The sequence below is a fragment of the Hypomesus transpacificus genome, chromosome 13, assembly GCF_021917145.1.
Source record: "Hypomesus transpacificus isolate Combined female chromosome 13, fHypTra1, whole genome shotgun sequence".
NCBI classification, from domain to species: Eukaryota; Metazoa; Chordata; class Actinopteri; order Osmeriformes; family Osmeridae; genus Hypomesus; species Hypomesus transpacificus.
In genome coordinates, this window is record NC_061072.1 from 7,565,439 (window position 1) to 7,591,517 (window position 26,079).

Consider the following 26,079-nt stretch of genomic DNA (forward strand, 5'->3'; position numbering starts at 1 on the left):
CGGAAAACTTTCCTCATATTGGCTCATCTCAATTGTATGCATTACTCATTGACATTCAGTTTAAAAAGTTTATTGCAGAATTGATGCATGAATTACGGCCATGGCAAATCTAATAAGAATACATGTAGACGTTTTGTGCGTGAACTTACCACAAGATGTCACACTTGAGACAGAGTAAAGCAGTTGAATGCATGAAATAAGTTCACAATTGAAGAAATGCACAGCACACTCACGTACTATATCGATGTCAATTTTAAATGAAGACATTAACGCATGTAGGTTAATCCGTACTGTCCTTTCTCAAACCCAAGCAAGTCCATGGTGGATCTTAACTGCACATTGTAAATACGCCATCATCATGCAGCTACCGTAACGGCTCATGATATCCAACATCTACACAGCAGGTTTCAAGAACAGTACAAAGATATTTGGAAGAATGTCATTGTGATACTATTAATTCCAAATCACTCAAATATATATGTCTTTCCACAAAACGGTATAAATGTATTTACACACAATGTTCCACATCATCCTTTACATAAATAAATATTTACAATTATACTTGATACTGCATTACAACCAACTGTACTGTACAAACAAATTGTTTGTGCCATAACCATCTTTAAAAACACGATTCCTTTTCTAAAGTAAAAGTTAATATGCAACAGAAAAAAAGTTATATTAAATAGGTTTGTTTGAGTGAATTGAATACCTGTTTAGGAAAACACATTCAGACATTGGAATTTTGTCCTGAATTATTAAAATCGCTGTTTCAAATTGGAAAATACCTCAATGGTATTGAAATGTTCCAAAGGGGTTATGCATCACTGTGCTAGTAAAAGTCTATATAATAGCATTAAGATTAATGCAAACATATGTTGAGTACTTCCACTCTAGGATTCCTCTTCTTTAGCCATTGCCTGTCAAAGGGAAAAGGGGGAAAAACAGCATTAAATGTGGATTTGGTTCAATTATAATATATATATATATATATCTTATATATTTATATATATATATTAGTGCTGTCAAACGATTAAAATATTTAATCGCGATTAATCGCATTAATGTCATAGTTAACTCGCGATTAATCACAATTAATCGCACATTTCTATTTCTATCTATTCTAAATGTCCCTTGATTTCTTTTTGTCCCATTCTTTTTTCAAATTTTAATGCTCTTATCAACATGGAAAAGTGGTTCGGATTCCTTCGTGCAAATATTTTTTGTTATTGAAAACAACATTGCATCGCCTGGCTTTGACGAGGGGGCGGAGAATTTGCATCATCTGTGTGCTTGGCCATCAAGTGGTATTTCAGACTGGACGTGCTGCAATGATAGCTCATTTTACAACGACAAAACACACAGATCACTTTGGTCTTGTCAATGGAACCATTTGGCAACTTTTTAAAAGTAAACTTTCCATTCAGAATCTTATTGGCATCCATTTCGGCATCTCGCGCTCGCCATCCACTCAAAACGTAAAGTTAACCTACTACCAGAGAATGTCTCATATCCGTAAACGGGCTCTGCTACTACGCTTTAGCCGGATCGCAAGCCAAACAAGTGTGTGGCGTGCCTGTTGTTTTGTGTCCGGTCTAGCTAGATCCGGTGTGGTGTTGTAGTTTTTCTAACTTCGGTATTTGTTGCAACAGCATGTGAAAAAAAACTACAAAGTTTGCTAGGCCAAAAAGAGCGTTAATCGCGCGATAAAAAAATTGACGCCGTTAATTTGGGTTTGCGTTAACGCCGTTAATAACGCGTTAAACTGACAGCACTAATATATATATATTTTTTTTTTTAAGGTTTGCAAGTAGGACCTACCTGTTTGAGAAACTGACGTCCAAAGTAATTAGTAGCCATATTCTTTAAGTTGGTCTTGTTGCCCACTTTACAGCGCACATAGCCATATAGATTAGCCCCCTGTAGCACCAGTCCCATGATCACCACAGCCTGCAAGCAGAAGACACGGATGAGCCCAGGAGTCCAGCACGTCCCACAGCTGATGAACAAACCCGTAGACAGGCAGGGGAACTGACCAGCCATTTAATCTTGAATGAGAAGAGGGCACTGAAGACAAAGATGACCCACAGGATGGGACACACCACGAGTCCCAGCCAGAAGATGCGGGACTCTGAGTCCGAGCCCAGCTGCTTGGCCGGCCCCTGAGGAGAAAACAGGATACTAAAGACATCTGCAGATGACATTTGCCACGTTGACCAATGCCATTTCCCTTGAAAGTCAAAGCTTGAGGGACTTATCCTATGTTGTTATGTATATCTGACGGAATGCAAGAATAATACACCAATCCAAAAAGTGAAGGACTATGTTGTTATGTATATCTGACGGAATGCAAGAACGAACAACAATCCGAAAAGTAACTTTTCATCACGGTGGACATTAGTATAGAACAGTACCTTTCTGGACTCAAACACCCAATGGCTTTTACCATCATCATCCACCTGGTTCCACCATCTGAGGCCCACCATCAGTCTGCCAGTGATGTTCTGTAAAGGTTGTCAAGGCAACGCAAAACTTAAGTGTTACTTACCCAGAACAAATACATTTAAAGTTTTACTAAATGTTAAGTGTCGTTAAATATCTTCACAAGGCACATACCTTCACGGTCCAGAAGTCACATGACAGGAGCAGGATGATGGTGACCATGCACGCGATAAAGCTGCTACTCAAAACCTCGCAGAGCAAGTAAACCAGGACGGCAGCCACACGGAAGAACAGGTGAAAAAACGATGCCACTGGATGTCTGGGAAATCAAAGTGGCGTGGACATTAATGGTATATCTATTTTTGGCCCGTGTATACTCACTTCTAAATGTTCGTGACCTGCATAAACATACTTTATTTTGGTCTTTTTTGATTTACTGCCCGTATTTTCCTCTGCATCAAACAATGACACGTCATCATCGTTAGAATCCTGGGACAAAAAACAAGGGCACAGTCTGTAACAGATTCATAACAGACGTCTTGCCTTTCTATAACATCATCGTGGTCACATTTAGGGCAGACAAGATATGGGGATTTCAATGATTGCACTACACATTGTCAAAAACAACTACCCGTTAACGCTTCGACTTCAACCTGTTTAATTCGTCATACACAAAGACGAGTTCAGGAGTTGCAGTTGATGGCCTTTCTGATTTGTGATTTAAGAAAACCGAACTTCTGGATGCTGCCACAATTCCAGTTTAAGATACATATCAACACGTAGACTAGCTAACGTTAGTTTGCTAAACAATTTTATGCTACCAGCTGATGACCGCTGTGGGTTAACTACGATCTGTCTGTTCTGCTAAAAAGTAGCATTAGCATAGGCAACACGTTTATTGTTCATTTTTTTGTAATGATCTTATACTTTGACGGGGCAAACATCGTCTAAATTATGTAAACTAGTGCGCAAGACTGAAGTTTGTTGTGATTGAATTGAATGAGGTCCAGTTTGTCCAGCTGGCTAACAACAAGCTAGCCGTTTAGAGTCTAGCTAGCTAAATATTTCGTTAGCTTCAGATTACTCAAACTGGCAAAATAATACAATTATTCGTGCCATATGTATAATGTCAGAATACGAGTCAAATCAAATGTAAATGTTAAGATATAATATTATAAATAATATTTGCAACTTTACTTACCAGTCTCATCATTGCGAAAAACTAAAAATGAACTACTAGGCTAAACCTCCGGTATAGGAGTCCCGCTGCCGCCTGAAAGACCCTTGCAAATATTTACTTCAAAATAAAAGTTATTATTTGTTTCTCTCAAGCAGGTCTCGAAATTTTTTAAAAGTTGCAGCACCAGCAAAAGCACACACCAAATATTAAGAAACACCCCGACTAGAATTGTAGATTTATTTTGTGCGATGGTTTAGAAAACGTTTCAAAAGGTTGAAAAACCTTTTTCAATACTTAATATTTTTTTTTTTTTTTTTTAAAACTTGACACTATTTGGTGTCGTGTTGTGTTTAAAAAAAAACATTGAAGGTCATATATATATATATATATTCTAAAGAAAGGTTAGAAAATAAGTTTCAAAACGTTCTACTGTACTTTATATGCTGCTCTGCTTTAATCTACTCTGTTTATGCTTCTCTGTTATCCTCTCACTGTGTGTGTGGAAAAAAAGTTTCAAAAGGTTGAACAAATATTTTCTAAAGGAAGGTTAGATTTTCTTTTTTGAAAGGTTGAAAAAGTATTTTCAAAAAGCCCCCCAAAAATATTACCAAATAAGTTTGCACCATTGATGAGTACTATTACATCACCAGCATCACTGTATTGCTTTATAAATGGCCAGACTGTAATATACAAGTGTAATCAATACGTCTACTTTTACTAGAGTTTATTTAAACATGAATATCTGTGCTTCTACTTGAGTGAAGGATGTGTGTACTTTTGCCATCTCTGAGTACTGGTGTACACTGATTAACTCCTTTTGAAAAGTACTTTGTACTAATTTTACTTCTGGCTGATTTGATTTCATGCACACTATTTAATTGATTTATTTGTATTTTTTAAATAGACTAAAACAGCCTGTTTACAGATGAAGACACCTTTTATTTGCATTGTTTGGTTGCCCTCAATTACAGTAAACAACAGTCCCAAAGATAGACATGAATAGCCCCACCGTTCAAGTATTTGTCAGTTTATTTTTAAGAAAAGAAAAAAAAGAGACTGCTATACTAGTCTATACTATATTTCCATCCACACTATTGCATTCTTGTTGAATTTGTTATTCTACTTCTGAAGCGTTTCATACATAATCTGGCAACTCGACAACCTTGGAATAATATATTGATGTGATTCTTCATATAACAAGGTTTGGGCCGTACAAATTACGGGAGTTTCACAGGAGAAATGACAAAACGGGAGGGGGGCGGGGAGTGTTGACAGGCTGGGACAGTAGCAGTAGATTTAGCAGTGTTGGGGGGTGATGAGGGGGGAGAGGGACTTTTCAGTGGGAGATCCTCCCCAGGTACAACAAGCACAACAGTGTTCTCCTTTTTGGAGAGCCAGAAGGCTGGGTAGAGGGGCTCCAGGAATTCTGCCTTGTACTCATAAATAGGGGTCATGGTGTCACCCACACCATAGAAGGCCAGTTGACCTTGGGCATAGTCCACGTAGACCCCGATGCGGGTGAACTTGTCCGCTGTCAGAGGAGTTTCCACGTCACTGTGCCAGGCGGAGAAACAGCGGCCGTTCCACTTGAGGCACCACGAGAAGTTGTTTCCCGCGATGCTGCTGTTGCTCTCTGGACCTTTCCTATCGATGCTCTTGTAGGTGAGGCCAACATGCGTTCCCTCTCCACTCACATCCACTTCAAAGTAGTGTCTTCCCATGTAGAAGCTCTCTGTGGCCAGCACCTGCCGCCAGTTCTCAAACCGCTCTGGCACATCAGGGTACGGATGCTGCCAAGGCGTGGTGTTGGTTACCTTCCTGTTGTCGTCAGTCAGGCGCAGGAATTTATGGACAGTGTCTGCATCAAAGCTGACAGTGGTTGCATCTACCAAAACCAGGGAAGAAGACATGATTTTCAGTATGTCAGTCCCAAAACATAACACAAGATAAACGTTTCATGCTTGGTGTCCTCAGCATGAATAACCAAAACTGTAGAGATGACTCACACTTCAGGAAGTCAACACGTGACTTTGGCTTCGGCAGTAACATGTTCTGTCTTGTTTGGATTGTGGCATGAACTGTTGTCTTGATCCCCATCTTGTCTGTGGATCAGAGAAGATGTGACAGACCAAGACATGGTCCTATTTTTGTGTTTCACAATAAGTTGCTTCATCTACTGGAGGGAGATTTTGTGCATCACTGGAATAATGTAAATTATTTCAGAAAAGCAGAAATGGTTTTCCTCCAACAAATTAGTTCATTCTTGACATTGATCATGTTTGATCTCTGACCTCACCTTTAGTGCAAGTATCTTTAAGTTTTTCCATGTAGGAAGACAGCAGCTTTCCACACACCTCCCTTGTAGAATCTACGATCATGCGACTGAAGGAATTCAAGCGATCCATGAGTCCAATATACACCCCAGGCAGCGAGATGTCTGGGCTTTCCTTCTTCCACTCGGAGTACTCCTGGGAAAACACACACACTCTTATTAAAAAGGTGTAAATACAAGGATGCACACTTCCCACACTGACTTAGCACTGCTCACCTCCTACAGCAGTGACTTAGCACTGCTCACCTCCCACAGCAGTGACTTAGCACTGCTCACTTCCCACAGCAGTGACTTAGCACTGCTCACCTCCCACAGCAGTGACTTAGCACTGCTCACTTCCCACAGCAGTGACTTAGCACTGCTCACCTCCCACAGCAGTGACTTAGCACTGCTCACCTCCCACAGCAGTGACTTAGCACTGCTCACCTCCCACAGCAGTGACTTAGCACTGCTCACTTAGCACTGCTCACTTCCCACAGCAGTGACTTAGCACTGCACACCTCCCACAGAGGTGACTTAGCACTGCTCACCTCCCACAGCAGTGACTTAGCACTGCTCACTTCCCACAGCAGTGACTTAGCACTGCTCACCTCCCACAGCAGTGACTTAGCACTGCTCACCTCCCACAGCAGTGACTTAGCACTGCTCACTTCCCACAGCAGTGACTTAGCACTGCTCACTTCCCACAGCAGTGACTTAGCACTGCTCACCTCCCACAGCAGTGACTTAGCACTGCACACCTCCCACAGCAGTGACTTAGCACTGCTCACCTCCCACAGCAGTGACTTAGCACTGCACACCTCCCACAGAGGTGACTTAGCACGGCTCACCTCCCACAGCAGTGACTTAGCACTGCTCACCTGAGGAACCACCGTGCTCTGTCAACATGCTACAAGTGGAGTGTTCACAACACAGTGACTCACTTTTTATGAGTCCTTTGGAAAGAACAAACTTAGGCTGTATTGTTATTGTTGGTTTTTGCTTTGATCTCCTTTTTTTTTCCTACAAGTACACTCTTGCACTTTTGGGGTTCATGTTGTTTAATTTGTAATTTGTTTAACTACATGCTCTTATGTTTCTTCCCATTGGCACTTATTTGCTTTTCACAAAGTTTGCTTCATGTTTTGGCTACCCGCAATGTTTTTTTTTATCTCGTTGTTTATGATCATTGACCTATGCACTTTTGTAAAGCTCTCTCTTGGAAGTCGCTTTGGATAAAAGCGTCTGCTAAATGAATAAATGTGATGTAAATGTAAATAAGCTTACTTGGAGGAAGTCCACATCATTTTTGTTCTTGGAGAGCTTCTCCATCTGTGCCTGGATCTTCTTCAGCTCGGTGCACCTCTGCTCCAGGTGAGCCCGGATGCCCTCGGCCTGTTTGACAGCCTGTTTCTCCTCCGTCTCCAAGATCTCCGTCACCTCCCGCTTGGTGCGCTCCACCGCAGCCTGCAGCTCGGCGAACTGGCTCTCGATCACTTCACGCACCTCCGTCACCGAGTTCTGAAGAACAAATATTAATTTGTGGCATTACAGATTTTTTTCTTTCTTTTCAAAAGTAGCGTCAGAGCTGGTGTGACAGCTCATTGAGGATGTTGACATGTCTGAGGGTCAGGATTGCTAACCTGCATACCAACTAAGCCATCTAATCACAAACAAACAAAATCATCCTCTCCTACTCTCAATGTAATCAGTTGCGTTGGGGTGGTTCCAATACAGCCCACAGCAACACACGCGTCATGAAAGCTGCCAGCCTTACAGTTAGAGCAGAGATAGCATACATGCTGTGGTCCCATTATCTGTTAGCTTAGTACAATGACTTGGCTTTTGATCTTTTTAATCTAACCTTTTGTCGAAGTGTAGTGTTATGAAAGGGTTTAAAGTCTGTGCAACACCGTGATGGTCCGTACCTCGATGGAGACCGTGTTGACCTGCAGCTTGTTGATTGCATTCTCTGCTGCAGTTGCCGTCCTCATCATCTCAGCCTGCTTGTCATGGAGCTCCCTCTGGGAAACAAAACAAACGGAAGAGTAGTGTTCAGTCAGTGACGGTACGCCATGTCTCGATCATAAACACTCTGGTTTCAGTGCAATACAAACGTATTGCTTCAATCTGTCATGTTAGCTGTTCTGATACGTAATGATCAACCATGTAAAACGGCATTGTGTAGACCCAAGTCTTTTCTGAAAATACCTCAGGCAGGTTCAGGCAACGGTTGATTTAACCTGGAATGTGGAATTCCTTTCAAGTACATCTATAACCACAGGCAATGTATTCTGAAATGTTTCGACAAGGACTCGACATTTACAGTAAGACCATAGCAGGTTTCACATCAGAGACATATTAAACATTACAAGACGGTTTATATAAATCCATTGATTGAACTTCAATATGAGTATCTAATTGAACACAAATGTGTGAACAAATAACCTTCTACTGTAATTTCAGCACTTCTAAGGCCGATTTGAAACATGTATCTTGCATTGTTTGCTGTTGGATGAACTGATTGTTAAAAGTACTAAACTGAAAGAAGATCATACTGTTGTGTTTCGGTGATTAAACCAAATGTTCCATTACATATTACAATAATCTTGTGTTTGAAACAATGATTATGTGGACTGAAAGCATTCCAACAGGTTTTGAAAGAATGACTAGCTGCGTTACAAGTGTGATCAGTTTGGATCTTTGTACTAAAGTTTGGAGTTTTGAAAATGTACACCTTACTTGTGAAAATAGTCCCAAAGCGAAAAAAGAAACTGTTTAGAGTCCCATTCCTTCAAAAAGTCAAAAAACAATTCAAACCTTCCTGTTTGCATGTGTGTCTGTGTGTGTGTGTGTGTGTGTTTGTGTGTGTGTATGTAAAACTTGAGCAATGCAAATATTTGCCTCATTGCGTTCCTCTTATCCTCTGTGAATTCCTGTTCTGGTCTAAACATGATTTGACAGACAGCAAAGCTGTTCCACCAGTTTGGTGAACTGATGATGTCTGAAATATAGTTGTTTTACAGAGCAGACCCTCTGTTAGAGAGACCCTGGGGACAAAAACCTCTTTTTTTTTTTACTCACATGTCCTACTGATGTGCAGTCAAATATCTTACAGTAAGTAACTGCACTTTTCAATGGTAACAGAGGATTCTCAATGACTGTATCTTTTTATCAAAAGTAATAGAAGTTATATCAAAGAATTTGAACGTTTTTTAGAGCGGCTTTAACTCAAGTCAAATGTCACATTGACGGAGACAAAACTGAATCAACAAAGATCGGACCATGGTTCAACATGTGCTTGTTCAAACACAACGGCTACATTGTGTAAGAAAAAAAAACAGAACCCAAGACTGAACCTTTCTCTCAGACAGCTCATATAGACCCTGCTGAAGGTTATATTTCTTACTTAAAAAGTCGACTGCTCAGAATATTGCCTGTGGGTTTTTTCACCAGCATTCCTTGATATGTGTGGCAAGGCCAGGACTTGTAGGAAACGTACATTTCTGCTGGCATGCTCAAATCAGCTATGAACAGAAACACATGTCAAAAGGGGTGGATTCTGTGTCTATTGGGTGTAGGTGCAGACTGAAGTTTCCAGAATGTTCGAGGTGTCAGCTGAATTGTCTTAAATAATCACACAGATCAAGTCTTACAATGACCTTTAGTCAGTAATATCCATCAAATCAAAGTAATCCTCCATGCATGTCACAACACCTAAATCCAGGACTTCTTGTTAAAGGTGAAGTCACAAATACCATTGTTGATCTCCACCCTCTACCCTCTAAGCTGTGTCAGTCAGTAGGTGTGTACGACTTCATGCATCGCCGGCAGCGCCGACAGCCGGCTGACTCGAAGCAGCCAATGGCATTCACTGCTTCGAGTCAGCCAGCTGCAGTCTGCATGAAGTCGAACACATCTAATTACACAATACTAATTACAGCTGTGTGAGTATGTGAAACGTACTCATTGGAGGCATTCTTCAGAGATGAGCGGGTGCTGAAAAAGGACAAACTTGTTGTGAAGCCTGAGTGACAACTCACAGCAGACCTAGAGCTCACAAAGTTTGAAAACTCTTCCTCATTCCAGAGGAAGTGTATTTGTGTATTGTTATGAATGTGTGATGTCTTCACTGTATTGCTTTGGGTCTGTTTGTGAGAAAAGGCATGCTGTTTGTCAGATATTGCGTGGTCCACTATTACTCTCTTTCTGTTTGCCTTCTTTGGAAAGCAGGTGTCTGGTACAGGAACACTTTTAAAGATAGCAGAGAAAGAAAGTAAATTACATTGACATGGAGTAATTTGAGCATGGCCATTCTGTTTCTGGGAAATAAGTTATTTGTCTGAGGGGTTCGTAGAAAGACGTAGGGAGCAAGAGAGCGTACAGTACCTGGATGTGACTCCGGGCCTCCACCACCGCCATTGTTTTGTGACCCTTGTGGTCCTCGGTGACACAGTCCTGACAGATGCAACGGGAATCCGGGCAGCAGAACAGGTCCAGGGGCCACTTGTGGCTCTCGCAGGTTCGCCGTTCGATGTCCCTGAGAGGCTCAACCAGCCGGTGGTTCTGGAACTTGCTGTTCTCCAGGTGAGGCCTCAGGTGGGCGTCGCAGTAGGACACCAGGCAGGTGAGGCAGGACTTGAGGGCCCTACGGGGGCTCTCGATGCAGGAGTCGCACACCACGTCGTCAGGTCCCAGAGGATCCTCCTTCACCTCCTCCTCTTTGGTCACAGCTTCTTTTCCTACTTCTTTACCATTTGCCTCATTTGACTTGGATGTTTCCTTGTCTTTCTTCTCCTCCCCGGGCACTGCAATGACCTCTGACCCTTTGAGATCGACCAGAATCTTTGTCTCCTCTGCCGTCTTGGACTCCTGTTTGTTCAGGACATTCTTTTCCTTGTTGTTCATCACCTGGCCTTCCGACACTGTCCCGTTGTGTGTGGTGGTGTCGCCCTGCTCAGGTGTGTCAGGGCTGAGCGAGCAGGGAGGGCAGCTCTTCCCCATCCCTTCTCCCTGACACGTAGTGGAGCTGTCCCCTGGGAGGTCAGTGGAGAGACCGCCACCATTCAGGGTTGCCCCGGCTTCTGTAGCAGCCATGGGTCTCTATGTGCGTGTCCCTGTTGGAGCTTCTCCTTCTCTGTCTCTCTGTCCCTCACTCTGTAAAACTCACCCTGCCACTTCTGCTTCAAGTCAACCTGTTTCCGAATCCTGCCCCAGTGCTTTCAAGCCACACCTTAACTCTTTGCGTTGCCTCTCATAGTTTCGGCCCCCTTCCCACCTACTTCAGCACACACACACACACATAAAACATCCCCTTCTTTGTGTGTCATAGGAACAGCTAGGCGGAGCTTGCTTTGCAAATCCCAAACAGGGAATTGTTATGTTGCTCTTCCCCCTCAGGTCTTTGATCAGTGGAATCTAGAGAGTTGGGAAATAAGTTGTAATGAAATACCTTCCTCCAGAGAGCATTAACTGAATCCACATCTGTTTTCCCTACACAGAGGAAGAATCGTGAGTTTAGTCTGTTGCTTAGATACAGCGGCATTCATGAAGACTTGTTTGATTGTAAAATCACATGGCACATCTCTTGATTCCAAAGTGCATCTGGTTTCAAGCAAATGAAATCAGTCACAAGGTGAATTAAAAGCAGGGTAAGCACTTTTTGTCATATTTGCCGAAAGTAACTTCACGTCTTGATAGCAACCAATATATCTAAAGGTTTGAGGGTAATTTGTAATCATTCCAACACGACCAATAATTAAGGGGCACCCTGACTATTCATTGGACAGGCTACCTGACTACTTACCTACCTACCTGCGCACACTCCGCCCCTCCACTCAATGCTCGTTACTGTCGTTTTGTGGCAGCTGCTTTGAAGGGAGGAGGTGGGATATTTTGGTTTAAGCTAAAGGGGAAGTTAAAATAGCTAGCTTCGCGCAACTTGCCTACCCTGTCGTTATGTGTGGAAACTGTAAGTGCAGCTCGGGTCTAAGACGGATTCGAGAGACCGCTGAAAGAGTGCGGCTTGTCTGGGTTGTTATGTTTTAGATCTATTACTTTTATGACTTGTATCACTGTTTTTGTTGATTTTATGTAAAGCACCTTGAGCTGCAATTCTTGTATGAAATGTGCTATATGAATAAAGTCTTACTTACTTTAACCAGGTGCTTTGTTTAGAGCGACAAGTTCAACACTGCCACCTAGTGACCTTATGTTGATCCTACAGTCAAAAACAAAAGGGTGAGTTTTTTAAGAAATCACTGTTCAAACTAGTGTAGTTATGTTGTCTCAACTCTATGGAACTACTTTGTTCACATACATATTAAACATGTGCATTGCAACGTTAGGTTTATTGAGCCCCTTCACTGTTTAATGTTTCTAATACAGACAACTAATATAAGTTTATTTAAGTTTAGGTAGGTGAGAAACATAAATTACCTGAAACAATAAACTTGTGAATCAATTTTAATCACAATCACACTTGGAGTTTTAAATTGCTGGGTTATAATCACCTCAAGGATGAAGGATATTAGTAAGTCTGAAGATAACAGGAGCGCAAACAAGAATTGTTTCTGTTTTATAAACACAGCAAAAGAAACTCAGACACAACTCCTATCAACTGTTCTCCTTCAGTGGGGTGAATGCCAAGGTCAAAGTCTTGATTATTCTCCTCCATGTCACAACATTTAAAATGAAATAACAGTCAAGCCACACTCTGGACAGAGATTGGACATGATCAAAACCTAACTATTTCTCAAATCCATCAGGCCAGTGTTTATGAAAAACCATTCTCCAATGTCTGGGTTATTGCATTGTTTATCTACACATTAGTAAGAAATCATACATTTGTAGATTGTGCCGCTAGTACAATGGACAAAGTGCCTGATTTAAATACCTTTAAGTTAAATCGTAATACACTCAGCCCATTTGCAGTACATGCCAGTTGGAGCTTGTGCTCTTAAGGGTGGATCCTGCAAGTTAGAACAGCGATAGGTGCAGCAGATCACAGAGTCGATTATTGCCTGATCTGCAGAATGTATGAGTGAAATGTTATTTTCCTTCAAGTCCATCTCCACAGTCCTCCCTTCCCTCCCTCCATCAAGGCACCCCCACCAGCTCTGTGATGGGCGGGGTAAACACCATCAGCTCCTGGTACTTGTGGAAGAAGAGGCGCAGGCGTGAGAAGTAGGAGTCCTCCTGGTAGGGCAGGTCTTTCTCCTTCAGGTACCGGGACACAATGGGCTTCACCTACACACGGGGCGCAGCAAACGTTTGCCGTGAAAATGACTTTCTTGACCAAAAATCGTGCCTACATCGACAACAACAACAAGTCCTCAACCGTCATCGGGCTTCTTTGTGCATTATTACGCAGAAAACATCTGGGAAGAGTTTCAAATGCTTCCGTTACCTTCAGACACATGTTGTCAGAGAGGAAGGGGAAGAGATGGTGTTCGACGTGACAGTTGATGAGCGAGTGTCCGAAGGTCCAGTCCAGGAGAGGGTTCCGTGTCAGGTTCAGGACCCCGTGGGTCATCTGGTAGATCCTCTTAGGCCGACGGGTCGGGGAGAACATGGGCAGGCCTATGTGCTGTGGAACATCCACAAGAACACGCTGAACAACCTTTGACCTTTGTGTGTGTGTGTGGATGTGTGTGCGTGGATGTGTGTGTGTGTGTGTGTGGATATGTGTCTGTGTGTGTGTGTGTGGATATGTGTCTGTGTGTGTGGATATGTGTGTGTCTGTTTGTGTGTGTGTGTGGATATGTGTATGTCTGTGTGTGTGTGACTACCAAGCATGACAGTACTAGAGTTTGGGAAGGTCTGGTAGCTGCAATAACACCAGTCCACCTTTCATGACAAAGGAAACCTTGTTGCCAACAATAGCAAAAAAACACCCTGGGGGAGGAGATGTTTAACAGCTTCAGGATCAGGGTTACACCCTACTGAACAACATTCCCCGTCTGTTCTGCGTCAGATCAAGACTCTAAACCAGCAAAGAAAAAACCCTCTGATCTGACAATACACAATAGATTCCTCTCAACAGGCTTCACTGGGAAAGCCATGCAAGAATCGTCCTTTTCTGCAGCTCGTATTCACCGGCTGAGAACTTCTGAAACTCCTACTAGAAGCTGTAAGGAACACAATACCGCTTTGTAAGAGGGCGTCTGTTCCTAAAAGCAAACATCTGAATGCCATAAGAAGTGGAACTCCAGCCAGGGCAGCTTTATCCGCCTGGCCCGTGTGAGAAGCGATCGTGTGAATGTTCCTGTCAGCAGCACGTGTGCTGGTGTGTACTGTGTACTGCCACAGAGTGTCGAGACAGCTGACCTGGAAGATGTTGACGTGGATGTAGGGGATGGAGGACATGGCCCTGCAGAGCAGCATGCAGAGGAGGGTGGTGTATGGGGACTGGAACCCAGACACATGGACCAGCAGCCAGTACTGGGAGCACATCCCCAAAGCTATCATCAACACCGTCCTCAGAGCGTGGCACACTGAGGAACTCCTCAGCTCACCTGTAGCAGACACACTCACACGCACACACACGCACACACACAAAAACACACACATGCACACACAAACACACACACACGCACACATAAACAAACACCATGAGAGAGACAGCTTGGGAGCTGGGATCCAGGCCAGGTCTGTAAAAGGGTTCAAAGGTCTCAAAACAGAAGCAGAATGAACGTTTCCTGGCGGTATACTGACAGACGCGTGTATTTCATCACCATCGAGCTGACAGCCTACACAGATATGGTAACCCAGCAATGTTCACAGGCCCACAGCAATAAAGGTTGTATCTCTAGAGCTTCCAGGTGAAGCGTTACTGGTAGGTGGGTATTACCCAGGGCTGCCAGAGGGGTGATGATGGGCACTGCCAGGGGGGCGATGAAGAGGTAGACGCTGCGAGGCAGGGAGGGAACCTTCCAGATGCTGGAGTCTCCCAGCCCCACGATGTTGGTGTGGGCGTGGTGCATCTTGATGTGAGCCTGCACTCCCGCTCTCGCTGTGAAGGAGCCACACACCTGGACAGACAGACAGACAGACAGACAGACAGACAGACAGACAGACAGACAGACAGACAGACAGACAGACAGACAGACAGACAGACAGACAGGCAGACAGGCAGGCAGGCAGGCAGGCAGGCAGGCATAAAGACAGACAGACAGGCAGACAGGCATGCAGGTAGGCAGGCAGGCATAAAGACAGGCATAAAGACAGGCAGACAGACAGACAGACAGACAGACAGACAGACAAACAGACAGGCAGGCAGGCAGGCAGGCAGGCAGACAGACAGACAAACAGGCAGACAGATGGTTACAAGAGAAAAGAGGCAGATGAGCATACAGAGATAAGAATAGAGAAGGGATTTACGAATGTATTTGCATGAGTCTGTCACCTCGATGAAGAAGACTCCCCAGAACTCAGCCCAGGCAGAGGACTCGCTCAGCGCACCGTGACTCGCCAGGTGAGTCCCCTTGATGGTGATGACAGCATGGGCCAAACCCATCAGCAACAGGCCCCCAGTGAAGCACAGGGACAGGGAGGAGCCTAACATCATGAAGGCTGGAGGAGGGAGGGAGGGAGGGAGGGAGGGAGGGAGGGAGGGAGGGAGGGAGGGAGGGAGGGAGGGAGGGAGGGAGGGAGGGAGGGAGAGACAGGGGGGAGAAAGAAAGAAAGAAAGAAAGAAAGAAAGAAAGAAAGAAAGAAAGAAAGAAAGAAAGAAAGAAAGAAAGAAAAAGAAAGAAAGAAAGAAAGAAAGAAAGAAGAGGAGGAGAGAGGAGAGGTAATAGATCATTTCAGTGGCTGGTTCACACACATTCTGAGCGGAGAGAACAAGGTTAATATCCCCGTGTGGAACTGTTCCATCTCCAAGGTTTTGAGCTATTAAACCAAACATCTCCCTGCAGGAGACTGACACGAATACTCTTCCAGATTAGCATTACAAAGCACCCCAGTTCTCTGTGTTCCAGCATGTTCTCCATTCATCTCCTGCCATTTCAAACACGTCTACACCACGGCTCCCTTCCTCAATCATACTCTCTCGGCTGTTATGGTGTTCTCTCAGGGCCTTTCCTGGGCAGCCTGTTCTTATTTGTGGTTCACATCAGTGTCAGTTTCTGCTCTTACTGTACGTGTGTGTGTGTGAGAGATTAAGCATGAATTCATGCATGTGTTTTATGACAGTGTGTGTTTCCAGGTTCAACTGACGCACGTTCAGTGCACAGAATGGTGGATCTGTAAGCCTCGCCTCACGTGGCTGTGCACGGCCTTCAGGGTGTAGGATTTCACCTCCCAGGAGAGGAGAGCTCAGGTGAAGGGCAGCAACCACATCTCCACGTAGAGGGCTGCTGTGGCTCTAAAGCTGTCATCCCCAACAGGTCGAGTTTCTTGCGGGGTACTCTAGCTTGAGGTTGTCAAGACAACAGAAGGTCCGGAGAGGTACCCGACACTACTACAGTTAGACATGCAGCCTGAGGTATTTGAGATGGGAGTGTGTCTATGTGTGTGTGTGCGCAGCATGTGTGCTATGTCCACTTTGGCTTGCTGGTAGCGGGACCGGGTTATGTGTCATGGCGGTTCAATTCCAAACACAGGGAAATATATGTGTTAATGATCTCCCACTTTTCCTATTTCAGAACGTCTCACTCGGCGGCGATAAGTCACCAGGTCAGTGATACACCCCGTTATGATTACCCCCTCAGGGCACTGCCCGGGGCTAGCACACCCAGGTTTGCCATGTAGGATAGGTCTGCTGGAGACAAACTAGCAATTTGATAGTACCATTCTATATACAGAGTTTGAAGTCAGGATTGTTGCCAATGTACATATCTGTGAGTTTATATGACAAGAAGGGCAGGGGACGGGGGGGACGGCTGAACCAATGGCATACCAGTTCTAAATCGAGGTCAGTCTGACCTCTTGTGACACATATATAAGTCTACAGAGTATCAGACAACAGGCTTTACAGATATGCGGCAAATGTGGACCTGGATGTGGACCTTGCCCTGGACATCCACGTTACATGTGACACCCTCCTCCACTGCTTGTGTATGCTCTACTCACCTGGAGGGAGGCACAGAAATCCAGCAGCCAAGATGGAGCAGTCGATCCCCCTCCTCTCCCACCAGCTGCTCTCCTTCACCGTCTTCTGCACCAGCCGGCTTAGCTCCATCATCAGGGACTCCCTGTCCGACTCCTCCGGTCCCTTCCCCCGCGTCTCCCCCCTATCCTCACCCCCGGAGGCCCCTTGGTCTCTCCTCCTGGCCCTAGTCAGAGCTGCGTCCTGTTCCCCCGGGGGTCCTCTGCTGCCGTCTCTCTGGGGCAGAGGCTCCCCTTCCCAGGACTTACTTCCCATCTCCTGTCCACCATCGCGGCTCCCTCTTTCCCTCCACTCCTCCGGTACGTTCTGCATGTCGGTTGCCCTGGTGCTCTCACTGACAACAAAAGTGAGATGAAGACGACAGCGTAGCGGAACAGGACTCACAAGCAGCCGGTCTTCAGGGAGAGCCTGCACATTGGAGCCTGCATGCACAGTGTCAGCTGGGGCAGCAGAGCAGGGAAGCACGATCCGGACCAGCAAGACGTCCTCTCGGTCTTAGTCTTTGCTTCTTTCACCTTCCCCGACAACAGGAGCTCTTCTCTTTTTGTCGTCTCTGTCTCCTTATCAGCTTGCTCTGGCAACGCCTGGTTGGATAATAAACCCAAGGCTGTCGAACAGATAATACAGCCTAACGACACCAACGCAGCTACATCATGTCCTCCCGGCCAACAGAGAACACACACGTGCACACACACGCAAACACTGACCACTAGACTGCAGATGCCCAGCTGAAGAATCGATAGTGCTGGTCCCTCCCTCTCTCTCCCTCTCTCTCCAGCAGGTTAGCTCATGCATACTGTATGCACTTCTTGTCACGTCGCCTCTCTTTTCCCTCACGTCTTCCCCCTCCCTCTCTCTCGCTCTCTCTTTCCCTCCCTCTCTCTCTCTCTCTCTCTCTCACCCCCTCCCTCTCCCATTCCTATAACCTTGGCAGGCGTTTGGAAAAAACAGAGGGGGGAAATGTGGGAACTGGGCTGGGGCTTGAGAGGAGAGAGGAAGGGAGGGTGGGGGATTAGAAGTGGCTCCTTAGCTCTCAGCATTCATCTTCCCTGGTTGCTAAGGTTGGAGAGAGCACAGCCAGGGTTCTGGAGAGAGAGAGAGAGAGAGAGAGGGAGGGAGGGAGGGAGGGAGGGAGGGAGGGAGGGAGGGAGGGAGGGAGGGAGGGAGAGGGAGGGAGGCAGGGAGGGAGGGAGGGAGGGAGAGGGAGGGAGGGAGGGAGGGAGGGAGGGAGGGAGAGAGAGAGAGAGAGAGAGAGAGAGAGAGAGAGAGAGAGAGAGAGAGCAGTGTTTTTTTGTGTGAGGTGCTGGCCCCAGCATTGTTGGCAGGGTGCCTTGACTGTTCAGCAGTTATATTAATGAGCTGAGGAGAACATTTCAGTATAAGGAGGTTGGATTCAGAGTGGAATGAACAATGCCACCTTTCTGGCCTCCCACTGCTCATCTGGTGATTGTTCTCATATCAGTGAGGATATAACTGTGGATGTTACAGTTATATGACCTGTCAGGTCATAGTGTTATCCAAAAGTAATTTAAGGGGGCGGTAGCATCTGGGGAAGTTGTTGATAGAAACTAAAGTACTAGGTCTTGTGGTGAGATTCTGAGATCGTCTACGGATAATGAAAATATAAAAACTTTTATAGATAGTCATATAACATGTTAGACAATAACCCTAACATTTATGTAATGAACTCCCATAAATCTGTGGAAACATCAAAACGTTTTTTTATTCCAAAAGTTTTTCACTGGATGTCAGCATTGTTGAATCAACATTTAAATACACATTCATGCAGTCCTCCTCGCAGTGCGACCTGCGGACATCTTGTGAAACAGTACACTGGCACCGCAACTACAGATAACAAGGTGCTCGTTAGAACACAGAGTATCTCACACACCCCACAAAGGTCTGTAAACAAACCCCAACGTTAGTTTTACTCAGATACTCTCATAATGTGCCGTAGACAAGGTCAATGTGTTGTTCGGTCCTGTTGTATCAATCGTCAAGATAATTGTAAAAACTGTACAATAAATTTAAGTCAATATAAATATAACAAAACTTTGGAAAAGAAATTATGAACAACTGTCTCTTACATAATGTAAAACAAAATATATGAAAATGATTAACAATATTTGCTGATGTAACAAAGTGATTATAATTTTAGTCCTCCCAGGACATAAGTATGCGTTTATGGTTTCCAAATAAAAAGCAAATACTATTTTACCATTATCTCAAAACACAGGTCTACGAAGCAGGATTTGGGGGTTAGCGAGATAACTTCAGGTTATCATTATCAGGTTATTATTATAAATCATCATAATATTATTTATATATAGCTATATATAGCTATACATAAATATAAACGAACACACATCAATTTAAATGTTAAATGTAATGTTGAATCAAATCTACTTTTAATGTATCCTTATCACAGGCTGGTAACAGTTCTGTAACTGTCCACTAGATGTCCCCATTAACCAGTCTATGTCCCTGTTTGTGCAGACTAAAGACAAACTAACAAAACGTTACAACATTACAGCTGAGAGTGTACACATCTCCATGTAGTCCATGTGACTAGTCATGTGACTAGTCACGTGACTTGTCACATGTTTGGCTGATAGAGAAGATGATCCAAAGGGGGCTCGAGAACCTCAGAGCTGCGTGTCTTCCATGGCGTCCGGCTCGTCCAGGGCATCCAGCCGTCTTCTGCAGGCGTCTAGCAGCTTCTTCCTGGGGCCCAGGGGGATGTGGATGCTGGTGAGGTCTTGGTCGGAGCACAACAGCAGGGCCTCCAAGTCGATCTTCTCCCTCCTGAAGATGGCCATGAACTCCTCCATGCTCTGGGAGGCCAGGAAGGTCTCCAGAGGCCTACCCTGGGGCTCAAGCTCCTCGTCCAGCCCCACGTCGGCCTCCTCCCAGGGCAGCTCCTGCCGGTTCCTCTCCTGCAGGCTCAAGGCACTGCCGATGCTGTCCTCATCCAGGCTGGGCGAGCGGCGGGGAAGACGCCCTCGCAGACGCACGTTGGGCGCCCTCCCCACCGGCTCGCTGCCCACCACGCTGCCCTCGTCCCGGCCCCCCATGCCAAACAGCCCCCCGCTGACGTAGTTCCTCCTGAACACCATGGTGCCCAGACCAGGCCGGGTGAACAGGGAGTCTCGGCCCGAATCGCCGCTGATCTCCGAGTAAGCCGCCTCATGGAGGCCCGGGTCGCTGAGGGCTCGCGAGATGGTGTCGGCGTCGTCGTCGTCATGGTTCCCGCGGGGGAACATGTCGCGGATGTTGAGGCGCGAGCGGTCCTTGGAGTTGGCGTAGGTGCCCTGCTTGAGGAACATGACGTCGCTGCCCAGCTGGAGGCCTGACAGGGAACGCACGCTCTTTCGGCCGTCCTCGTAGATCTTGAAGGTGCCGTCCACCTGTTTCTTCTTCTCCAGCTTCCGCTGGATCTTGGTCTTGCCCTTGGCTGTGGAGTGCAACGTGGCCTGAGGAAAATCAGATGAGATGATTGACAAAGAGGAAAGAAGAAGAGGAAGAAAACCGAGCAGTCCGTCACTTGAGGAAACCTTTGATACACCTTTATGATACTAGACTGTAAGGAATACAGCAAAGACAAAGAATATATTAAATGCTTCTACAGACTGTGTGGGTCTACATATAACATCTCCGAGAGAGTGTGATTACAAGAGGGTGGTTTGCGAGAGGCCAAACCTGCGAATATGGCATGTTGGAGGTGACGGTGTTGAACTGGGGCAGCTTTCGACCCATCGTGCTGCTGCTGTTGTAGCTGGAGAAGCTCATGGCGTCCGAGTTGTCCGAAGCCTCCTTCAGGAACTTCCTCTCCATGCGCTCGTGGTGTTTCCTCTGCAGCTTCACGCAGTCTTTGATCCTGCGCTCGGCCGCGCGGAACGCCCGGTCCTTCAGCTTGCTCACCAGCTTGGGGTTGAGGGTGATCTGCTTGGCAGCGATGGAGTCCAGGTAGCGGACGCAGTCCATGTGGCTCTTGGAGGCTGCCATGTCTAGCGGGGTGTGGTAGTCGCTGTCCAGACACCACACGTTGGCACCGAACGACACCAAGAAGGAGAGGCAGTTGTGGTGGCCGTTGGCTGCGGCCAGGTGGAGAGGCGTGTTGCCCCAGATGTCACATTTGTCCGGGTCACCGCTGGAGAGAGGAGGACAGGTGGCATTAGTGGAGAAATCGAGAAAAATCTTTTTAAATACAAATACTTTCATGTTTTTTTGTTTTTTGGGGGGGTTTGACGGTATGTTCATTCACAGTTATCACTAGATAAACCACATGATCTTTACAAACACAAAAGACAGTAAACACATTTAAAAAAAGAAGTATTAACCTAAATAAATAAAGAAGTGCAACAAATACACAAACTAAAAATGACATATAAAAACAGCCTGGATGGTCCACACCATGCCCATCCCAGTAACCAGCCCCCACCAGCCTGCACCCATCTCTGGATACATCCTAGCTGGCATCCCTCTGCCCCTGGACCAGGCCGCACGCCCAGACAGCCAGATGGCCCAGCTGAGAGCCAGGACTCCCCAGGCAGCCCAGTGAAGCCATCCCCAGCGCCTCCACAGCATGCCAGGCACCAGACACCCATCTGCCCAGCCACACCAGACGTCTGGCAGTACCTGCTCAGACCTGGAGCTGTGTATTAACCACTCAGTGTTTACCTGCTCAGACCTGGAGCTGTGTATTAACCACTCAGTGTTTACCTGCTCAGACCTGGAGCTGTGTGTTAACCACTCAGTGTTTACCTAGTCAGACCTGGAGCTGTGAGTTAACCACTCAGTGTTTACCTAGTCAGACCTGGAGCTGTGTGTTAACCACTCAGTGTTTACCTAGTCAGACCTGGAGCTGTGTGTTAACCACTCAGTGTGTAGCTGCTCAGACCTGGAGCTGTGTATTAACCACTCAGTGTGTAACTGATCAGACCTGGAGCTGTGTGTTAACCACTCAGTGTTTACCTGCTCAGACCTGGAGCTGTGTATTAACCACTCAGTGTACAGCTGATCAGACCTGGAGCTGTGTATTAACCACTCAGTGTTTACCTGCCCAGACTATTGGACCACCATTGCTGCTGTCGTCATGGAGATAGACTTAAAGATGTCCTCTTTAATTTAACCCTGAACTCAGGAAGAAAAATGACTCATTGGCTTGGCTGACTACCACTGTGTGATAACAAGCTATCCTGCATACTAATGAACGTGTCCAATCTAATTCCCATATACATGTGATGTAATAGGCTACTCAGGTGTTAACAGTAAGATGATGACTTAATTTCACTTCCTAGTCTGGGGATCGAGGGGCCGCCCCTTCCTGTCTCACCCCCTGCACCGACGACCTGGCTCCTAGCTGAGGTGTGATCAATAATTGAAGAACTGCAGGTGAAACATGACAGTGGTGATCATGCATTATTCATCACACACACACTGAGGCCCATCTTTCACACACACCCAGAGACGCTACAAGCAAAAGCATGAGGTCACCCCCTCTGACGTTAACCCTGATTTCCAACTTCCTGTTTGAAACCTCAGACCCCAGCCGTAAGCCTGTCTCTGCAAGGGCTTTCGACATCAGATTCATTTACATTTAGCAGATGCTCTTATCCAGAGCGACTTACAGTAAGTACAGGGACATTCCCCCGAGGCAAGTAGGGTGAAGTGCCTTGCCCAAGGATACAACATCATTTTGCACTGCCGGGAATTGAACCAGCAACCTTCTGATTGCTAGCCCGATTCCCGCTTACTGCTCAGCCATCTGATCCCAATCAAGCACATGAACACAACAATTCATGTTTCTGAAACCTTCTGATATACCTGACATTAACAGTACTGTTTGTAGATTTTTGTATTGTCATTTACTTCCTCGTATATAGTCGTGGCCATACGTTTTGGCAATGACAAATGTTGTGTATTGGAAAGTTTGCTGGTTCAGTATTTGGGGATTTTTTTTCCACATGTTTCTATAGAATACTGGCATACAATAAGGCACAATTCATATTCTTTTAAAGCTTTTTTGTGGAGAAATCTTTTAATATCACTTTTCCCTGTGCTGATGATATGACTTAATTAAATTCTGTTAGCAGTCATTTTATGCCAAGGCCCAGCAAACTTTGCAAACAGAAAATGTATGTTGCTCCCAATACTTTTGGCCACGGCTGTACTTAATGGCTAATGTTTCTACTAATTAGAGAAACGATAAGAAAGACCTCCTCCCGTGAGGGAATCACGCCTCCGTGTCACAAACAGTAATCTGACTACAAACAGCTCTGCCCTGGACTCTTACACAACAACTACAGTTCCCATCCTCCCAGGCATCGTATATAATTAGCAGACCATGCTGTTGCTAAATGAATATCACTCCCCTCACCGGTCCTGAATTAATGTTGATCTGTTACAAAATACTCTTGCACCGAATATACCTCGTAAGGTTTCGTTTCTGAAATCTTTTTTTAAATACACTCGGAAAAACTGTCTGATTCTGTGTTGTAAAGCTTCTGTTAACGTTTTGCCAGTTCCATGGATCTCCTGCACAGTTTCTGACACCGTCAGTGTGTGTAACCTCCAGGGACCATTGTGTTTCCTACACGACCAATCCATCATGGTGACCTTTCCTTTCCCAATATCCACTCTCCCTCTCTGCCATCGGCCTCGACCGCCCCTCTCTTCATTGCACGCCTTATAAACCCTTCACAGGGGCTGTGACATACAGGGCCCATTACACCGGCAGACACCCTCATTTCTGATTCTCAGGGGGTTTAGGCCGCAGCAGGGCTTCCATGCAGCTATCACAATAGGTTGTTAATCTTATACCTCTCCAGTCCTGCTTTGTCCAGCACTCCAAACCTTAAACAAAAGACAGAGCTGATATGACACACTCACACAAAAGGGATTCGACTGAAAGGGTAGCTCAAACTTCTCGGACCAGAATATAGTCTTACTGCTTCTGTCCATGCATCCGGTTTGCCCTCCCGTTTCCCCATTGAGAATACAGTGTGAATACAATGTGCCATACAGTGTGAATACAATGTGCCATACAGTGTGAATACAATGTGCCATACAGTGTGCATACAATGTGCCATACAGTGTGAATACAATGTGCCATACAGTGTGAATACAGTGTGCCATACAGTGTGAATACAGTGTGCCATACAGTGTGAATACAATGTGCCATACAGTGTGAATACAATGTGCCATACAGTGTGAATACAGTGTGCCATACAGTGTGAATACAGTGTGCCATACAGTGTGAATACAATGTGCCATACAGTGTGAATACAGTGTGCCATACAGTGTGAATACAGTGTGCCATACAGTGTGAATACAATGTGCCATACAGTGTGAATACAATGTGCCATACAGTGTGAATACAATGTGCCATACAGTGTGAATACAGTGTGCCATACAGTGTGAATACAGTGTGCCATACAGTGTGAATACAGTGTGCCATACAGTGTGAATACAGTGTGCCATACAGTGTGAATACAGTGTGCCATACAGTGTGAATACAGTGTGCCATACAGTGTGCAGCCCACTAATTAGGGAATACGTGCACAGCCGAATCTTAGATCTGTTTGTGTTCTTTGTAAGCCTGAGGAGTTCAGGCGCTATCTTTCTGTGGAGGCTTTTTGTTCGTTACAATACGGGGCAAGGAATAGGGTCTTTTAGAAATGGATCGCTATTAAACAGCTGATGTTTCACAATCAAACTAGATTTATTACCCGTGAGAGATCTTATGTGATGGCTTTTATATCACAATCCGACCCATCGTCAACGTGTGTGTGTGTGTGTGTGTGTGTGAGTGAGTGAGTGAGTGAGTGAGTGAGTGAGTGAGTGAGTGAGAGAGAGAGAGAGAGAGAGAGAGAGAGAGAGAGAGAGAGAGAGAGAGAGAGAGAGAGAGAGAGAGAGAGACAGAGACAGAGACAGAGAGAGAGAGAGAGAGAGAGAGAGAGAGAGAGAGAGAGAGGAAAAAAAGAGAGGATGTGTGTGTGTGTGTGTGTGTGTGTGTGTGTGTGTGGGTGTGTGTGTGTGTTTGGTAGGTCATCATCCTGCCAGTGACCTTTCAAGGCTGTTAAAATGGAAACAGTCCATCCATCTCCCAGCAGAGACCTGAGGGCGTGATGGGAACAGAGACCCATTAAATCCTGAACTGGCACAAAGGATTAGACTGAACGAACACGTGTACATGTGTGTCTTTAGATACTTCACGTATCGTTGTAATACACACAGAAATACTGACTTTACTTTTTAGTGTAGGTTATACTGTTTTCCGTGCAACCCCTACAGGACATGTCCACGTTGGAAACAAAAATGAAATGTCATTTTTCGATAGGTTCTGTAAAACAATGTAATATATTGCAAAATATGTGTCCAGGATGCATTACTTGATCTTACTATCGTAGTACTATGACCTACCTATCGGGATACGCGCTACCAAGTTGTTATCCACGTTGTGCGCACTGGCGCGCGAAAATGACAAGCCGAGACATTGGGATGAATTGGGTTGAGCATATTTGAGGTAAATATATGTCTATACCATGGCTGCAAGTGTTTAATGGTCTTAACGACGTTGAAGCAAAATATTTTTATCCGCGTGCAACTTACCCTCTTCCCACAATCAGCCGTAACGCATCAAGGTTGCCGTGGTAAGCGGCCCACAACGTCGGTGTCATTCCATCTTCATCCGGCGCGTTCAGCTCTTTCCGTGTAGCCTCCCTCAGTAAATCCAGGTAGCCGTCCCGGGCCGCCCGGTGGTACCGGTCATTCATTGTGCCCACAGCTCACGGCTCACGGCACAGAGCCAGCCTCATGTCCGGTTAAAAAGCATCCAGTGGCTGAGAGCTTGCCCTCCACTTGGGGCAAGTTTATCCAGGACGCCGCGTCCGATAGTCGCTGTTTGTTTCTTCGCGGAGGCAGGGGCCACAACAAGTAGCCTGCGCGGTTGCCAAGGACACACACAGCCCCGGTCTAGTTGTCAAACAGGGGGGTGATGGGAAATGAGTACGCCTACTTCCCAGCCCCTGAAAT

The 26,079-nt window shown here is 45.6% G+C and overlaps 4 protein-coding genes across 6 annotated transcripts; all 4 read right to left on the reverse strand.

Moving 5' to 3' along the window:
* Window positions 1–54: 54 nt before the first annotated feature.
* Window positions 55–3,748, reverse strand: tvp23b (trans-golgi network vesicle protein 23 homolog B (S. cerevisiae)). Its single transcript, XM_047031787.1, has 7 exons — window positions 3,644–3,748; window positions 2,855–2,931; window positions 2,617–2,761; window positions 2,415–2,504; window positions 2,037–2,162; window positions 1,822–1,950; window positions 55–920 (listed from the first exon to the last, which is right to left on the reverse strand). Exons 1-7 carry the CDS (start codon window positions 3,653–3,655, stop codon window positions 894–896), a joined length of 606 nt encoding a protein of 201 aa, XP_046887743.1. The 5' UTR covers window positions 3,656–3,748; the 3' UTR covers window positions 55–893.
* A 790-nt stretch (window positions 3,749–4,538) lies between these two features.
* trim16 (tripartite motif containing 16) lies at window positions 4,539–11,125 on the reverse strand. The gene is made up of 6 exons (XM_047031713.1): window positions 10,323–11,125; window positions 7,862–7,957; window positions 7,221–7,454; window positions 5,919–6,090; window positions 5,629–5,724; window positions 4,539–5,507 (listed from the first exon to the last, which is right to left on the reverse strand). The coding sequence occupies exons 1-6, from the start codon at window positions 11,028–11,030 to the stop codon at window positions 4,840–4,842; spliced, it is 1,974 nt and encodes a 657-aa protein (XP_046887669.1). The 5' UTR covers window positions 11,031–11,125; the 3' UTR covers window positions 4,539–4,839.
* A 1,290-nt stretch (window positions 11,126–12,415) lies between these two features.
* Window positions 12,416–17,861, reverse strand: fads6 (fatty acid desaturase 6). Of its 3 annotated transcripts, XM_047031731.1 has the most exons (7): window positions 17,751–17,859; window positions 17,007–17,627; window positions 15,340–15,506; window positions 14,785–14,965; window positions 14,262–14,584; window positions 13,342–13,521; window positions 12,416–13,181 (listed from the first exon to the last, which is right to left on the reverse strand). In XM_047031731.1, the coding sequence occupies exons 2-7, from the start codon at window positions 17,353–17,355 to the stop codon at window positions 13,032–13,034; spliced, it is 1,350 nt and encodes a 449-aa protein (XP_046887687.1). In that variant the 5' UTR covers window positions 17,356–17,627; window positions 17,751–17,859; the 3' UTR covers window positions 12,416–13,031. The 3 variants fall into 3 exon arrangements, with proteins under 3 accessions (XP_046887687.1, XP_046887686.1, XP_046887688.1); XM_047031730.1 differs by having other exon boundaries at window positions 17,007–17,861; XM_047031732.1 differs by having other exon boundaries at window positions 12,419–13,181; window positions 14,262–14,449; window positions 17,007–17,859.
* Window positions 17,862–18,344: 483 nt separating this feature from the next.
* ush1gb (Usher syndrome 1Gb (autosomal recessive)) lies at window positions 18,345–25,996 on the reverse strand. The gene is made up of 3 exons (XM_047031727.1): window positions 25,657–25,996; window positions 20,743–21,193; window positions 18,345–20,516 (listed from the first exon to the last, which is right to left on the reverse strand). The coding sequence occupies exons 1-3, from the start codon at window positions 25,818–25,820 to the stop codon at window positions 19,689–19,691; spliced, it is 1,443 nt and encodes a 480-aa protein (XP_046887683.1). The 5' UTR covers window positions 25,821–25,996; the 3' UTR covers window positions 18,345–19,688.
* Between the last annotated feature and the right edge of the window lie 83 nt (window positions 25,997–26,079).

What these genes read in the sequence shown, in the direction of transcription:
- tvp23b (XM_047031787.1), bottom strand. An exon ending in TCAAAAAAGACCAAAATAAA is followed by an intron (nt 2,762 to 2,854) that starts GTATGTTTATGC and finishes TTGATTTCCCAG; the next exon opens with ACATCCAGTGGCATCGTTTT. An exon ending in GACGTCAGTTTCTCAAACAG is followed by an intron (nt 921 to 1,821) that starts GTAGGTCCTACT and finishes TCCCTTTGACAG; the next exon opens with GCAATGGCTAAAGAAGAGGA.
- fads6 (XM_047031730.1), bottom strand. Translation starts at nt 17,355, where the DNA reads ATGCAGAACGTACCGGAGGAGTGGAGGGAAAGAGGGAGCCGCGATGGT. An exon ending in CACCCCTCTGGCAGCCCTGG is followed by an intron (nt 14,585 to 14,784) that starts GTAATACCCACC and finishes ACCCTTTTACAG; the next exon opens with ACCTGGCCTGGATCCCAGCT. An exon ending in TCCACGTCAACATCTTCCAG is followed by an intron (nt 13,522 to 14,261) that starts GTCAGCTGTCTC and finishes GATGTTCCACAG; the next exon opens with CACATAGGCCTGCCCATGTT.
- trim16 (XM_047031713.1), bottom strand. Translation starts at nt 11,030, where the DNA reads ATGGCTGCTACAGAAGCCGGGGCAACCCTGAATGGTGGCGGTCTCTCC. An exon ending in ATGATGTGGACTTCCTCCAA is followed by an intron (nt 6,091 to 7,220) that starts GTAAGCTTATTT and finishes GTGTTTTCCCAG; the next exon opens with GAGTACTCCGAGTGGAAGAA. An exon ending in TAAAGATACTTGCACTAAAG is followed by an intron (nt 5,725 to 5,918) that starts GTGAGGTCAGAG and finishes TCTGATCCACAG; the next exon opens with ACAAGATGGGGATCAAGACA.
- ush1gb (XM_047031727.1), bottom strand. Translation starts at nt 25,820, where the DNA reads ATGAATGACCGGTACCACCGGGCGGCCCGGGACGGCTACCTGGATTTA. An exon ending in CGGCTGATTGTGGGAAGAGG is followed by an intron (nt 21,194 to 25,656) that starts GTAAGTTGCACG and finishes TCCTCTCTCCAG; the next exon opens with CGGTGACCCGGACAAATGTG. An exon ending in CCAACATGCCATATTCGCAG is followed by an intron (nt 20,517 to 20,742) that starts GTTTGGCCTCTC and finishes GATTTTCCTCAG; the next exon opens with GCCACGTTGCACTCCACAGC.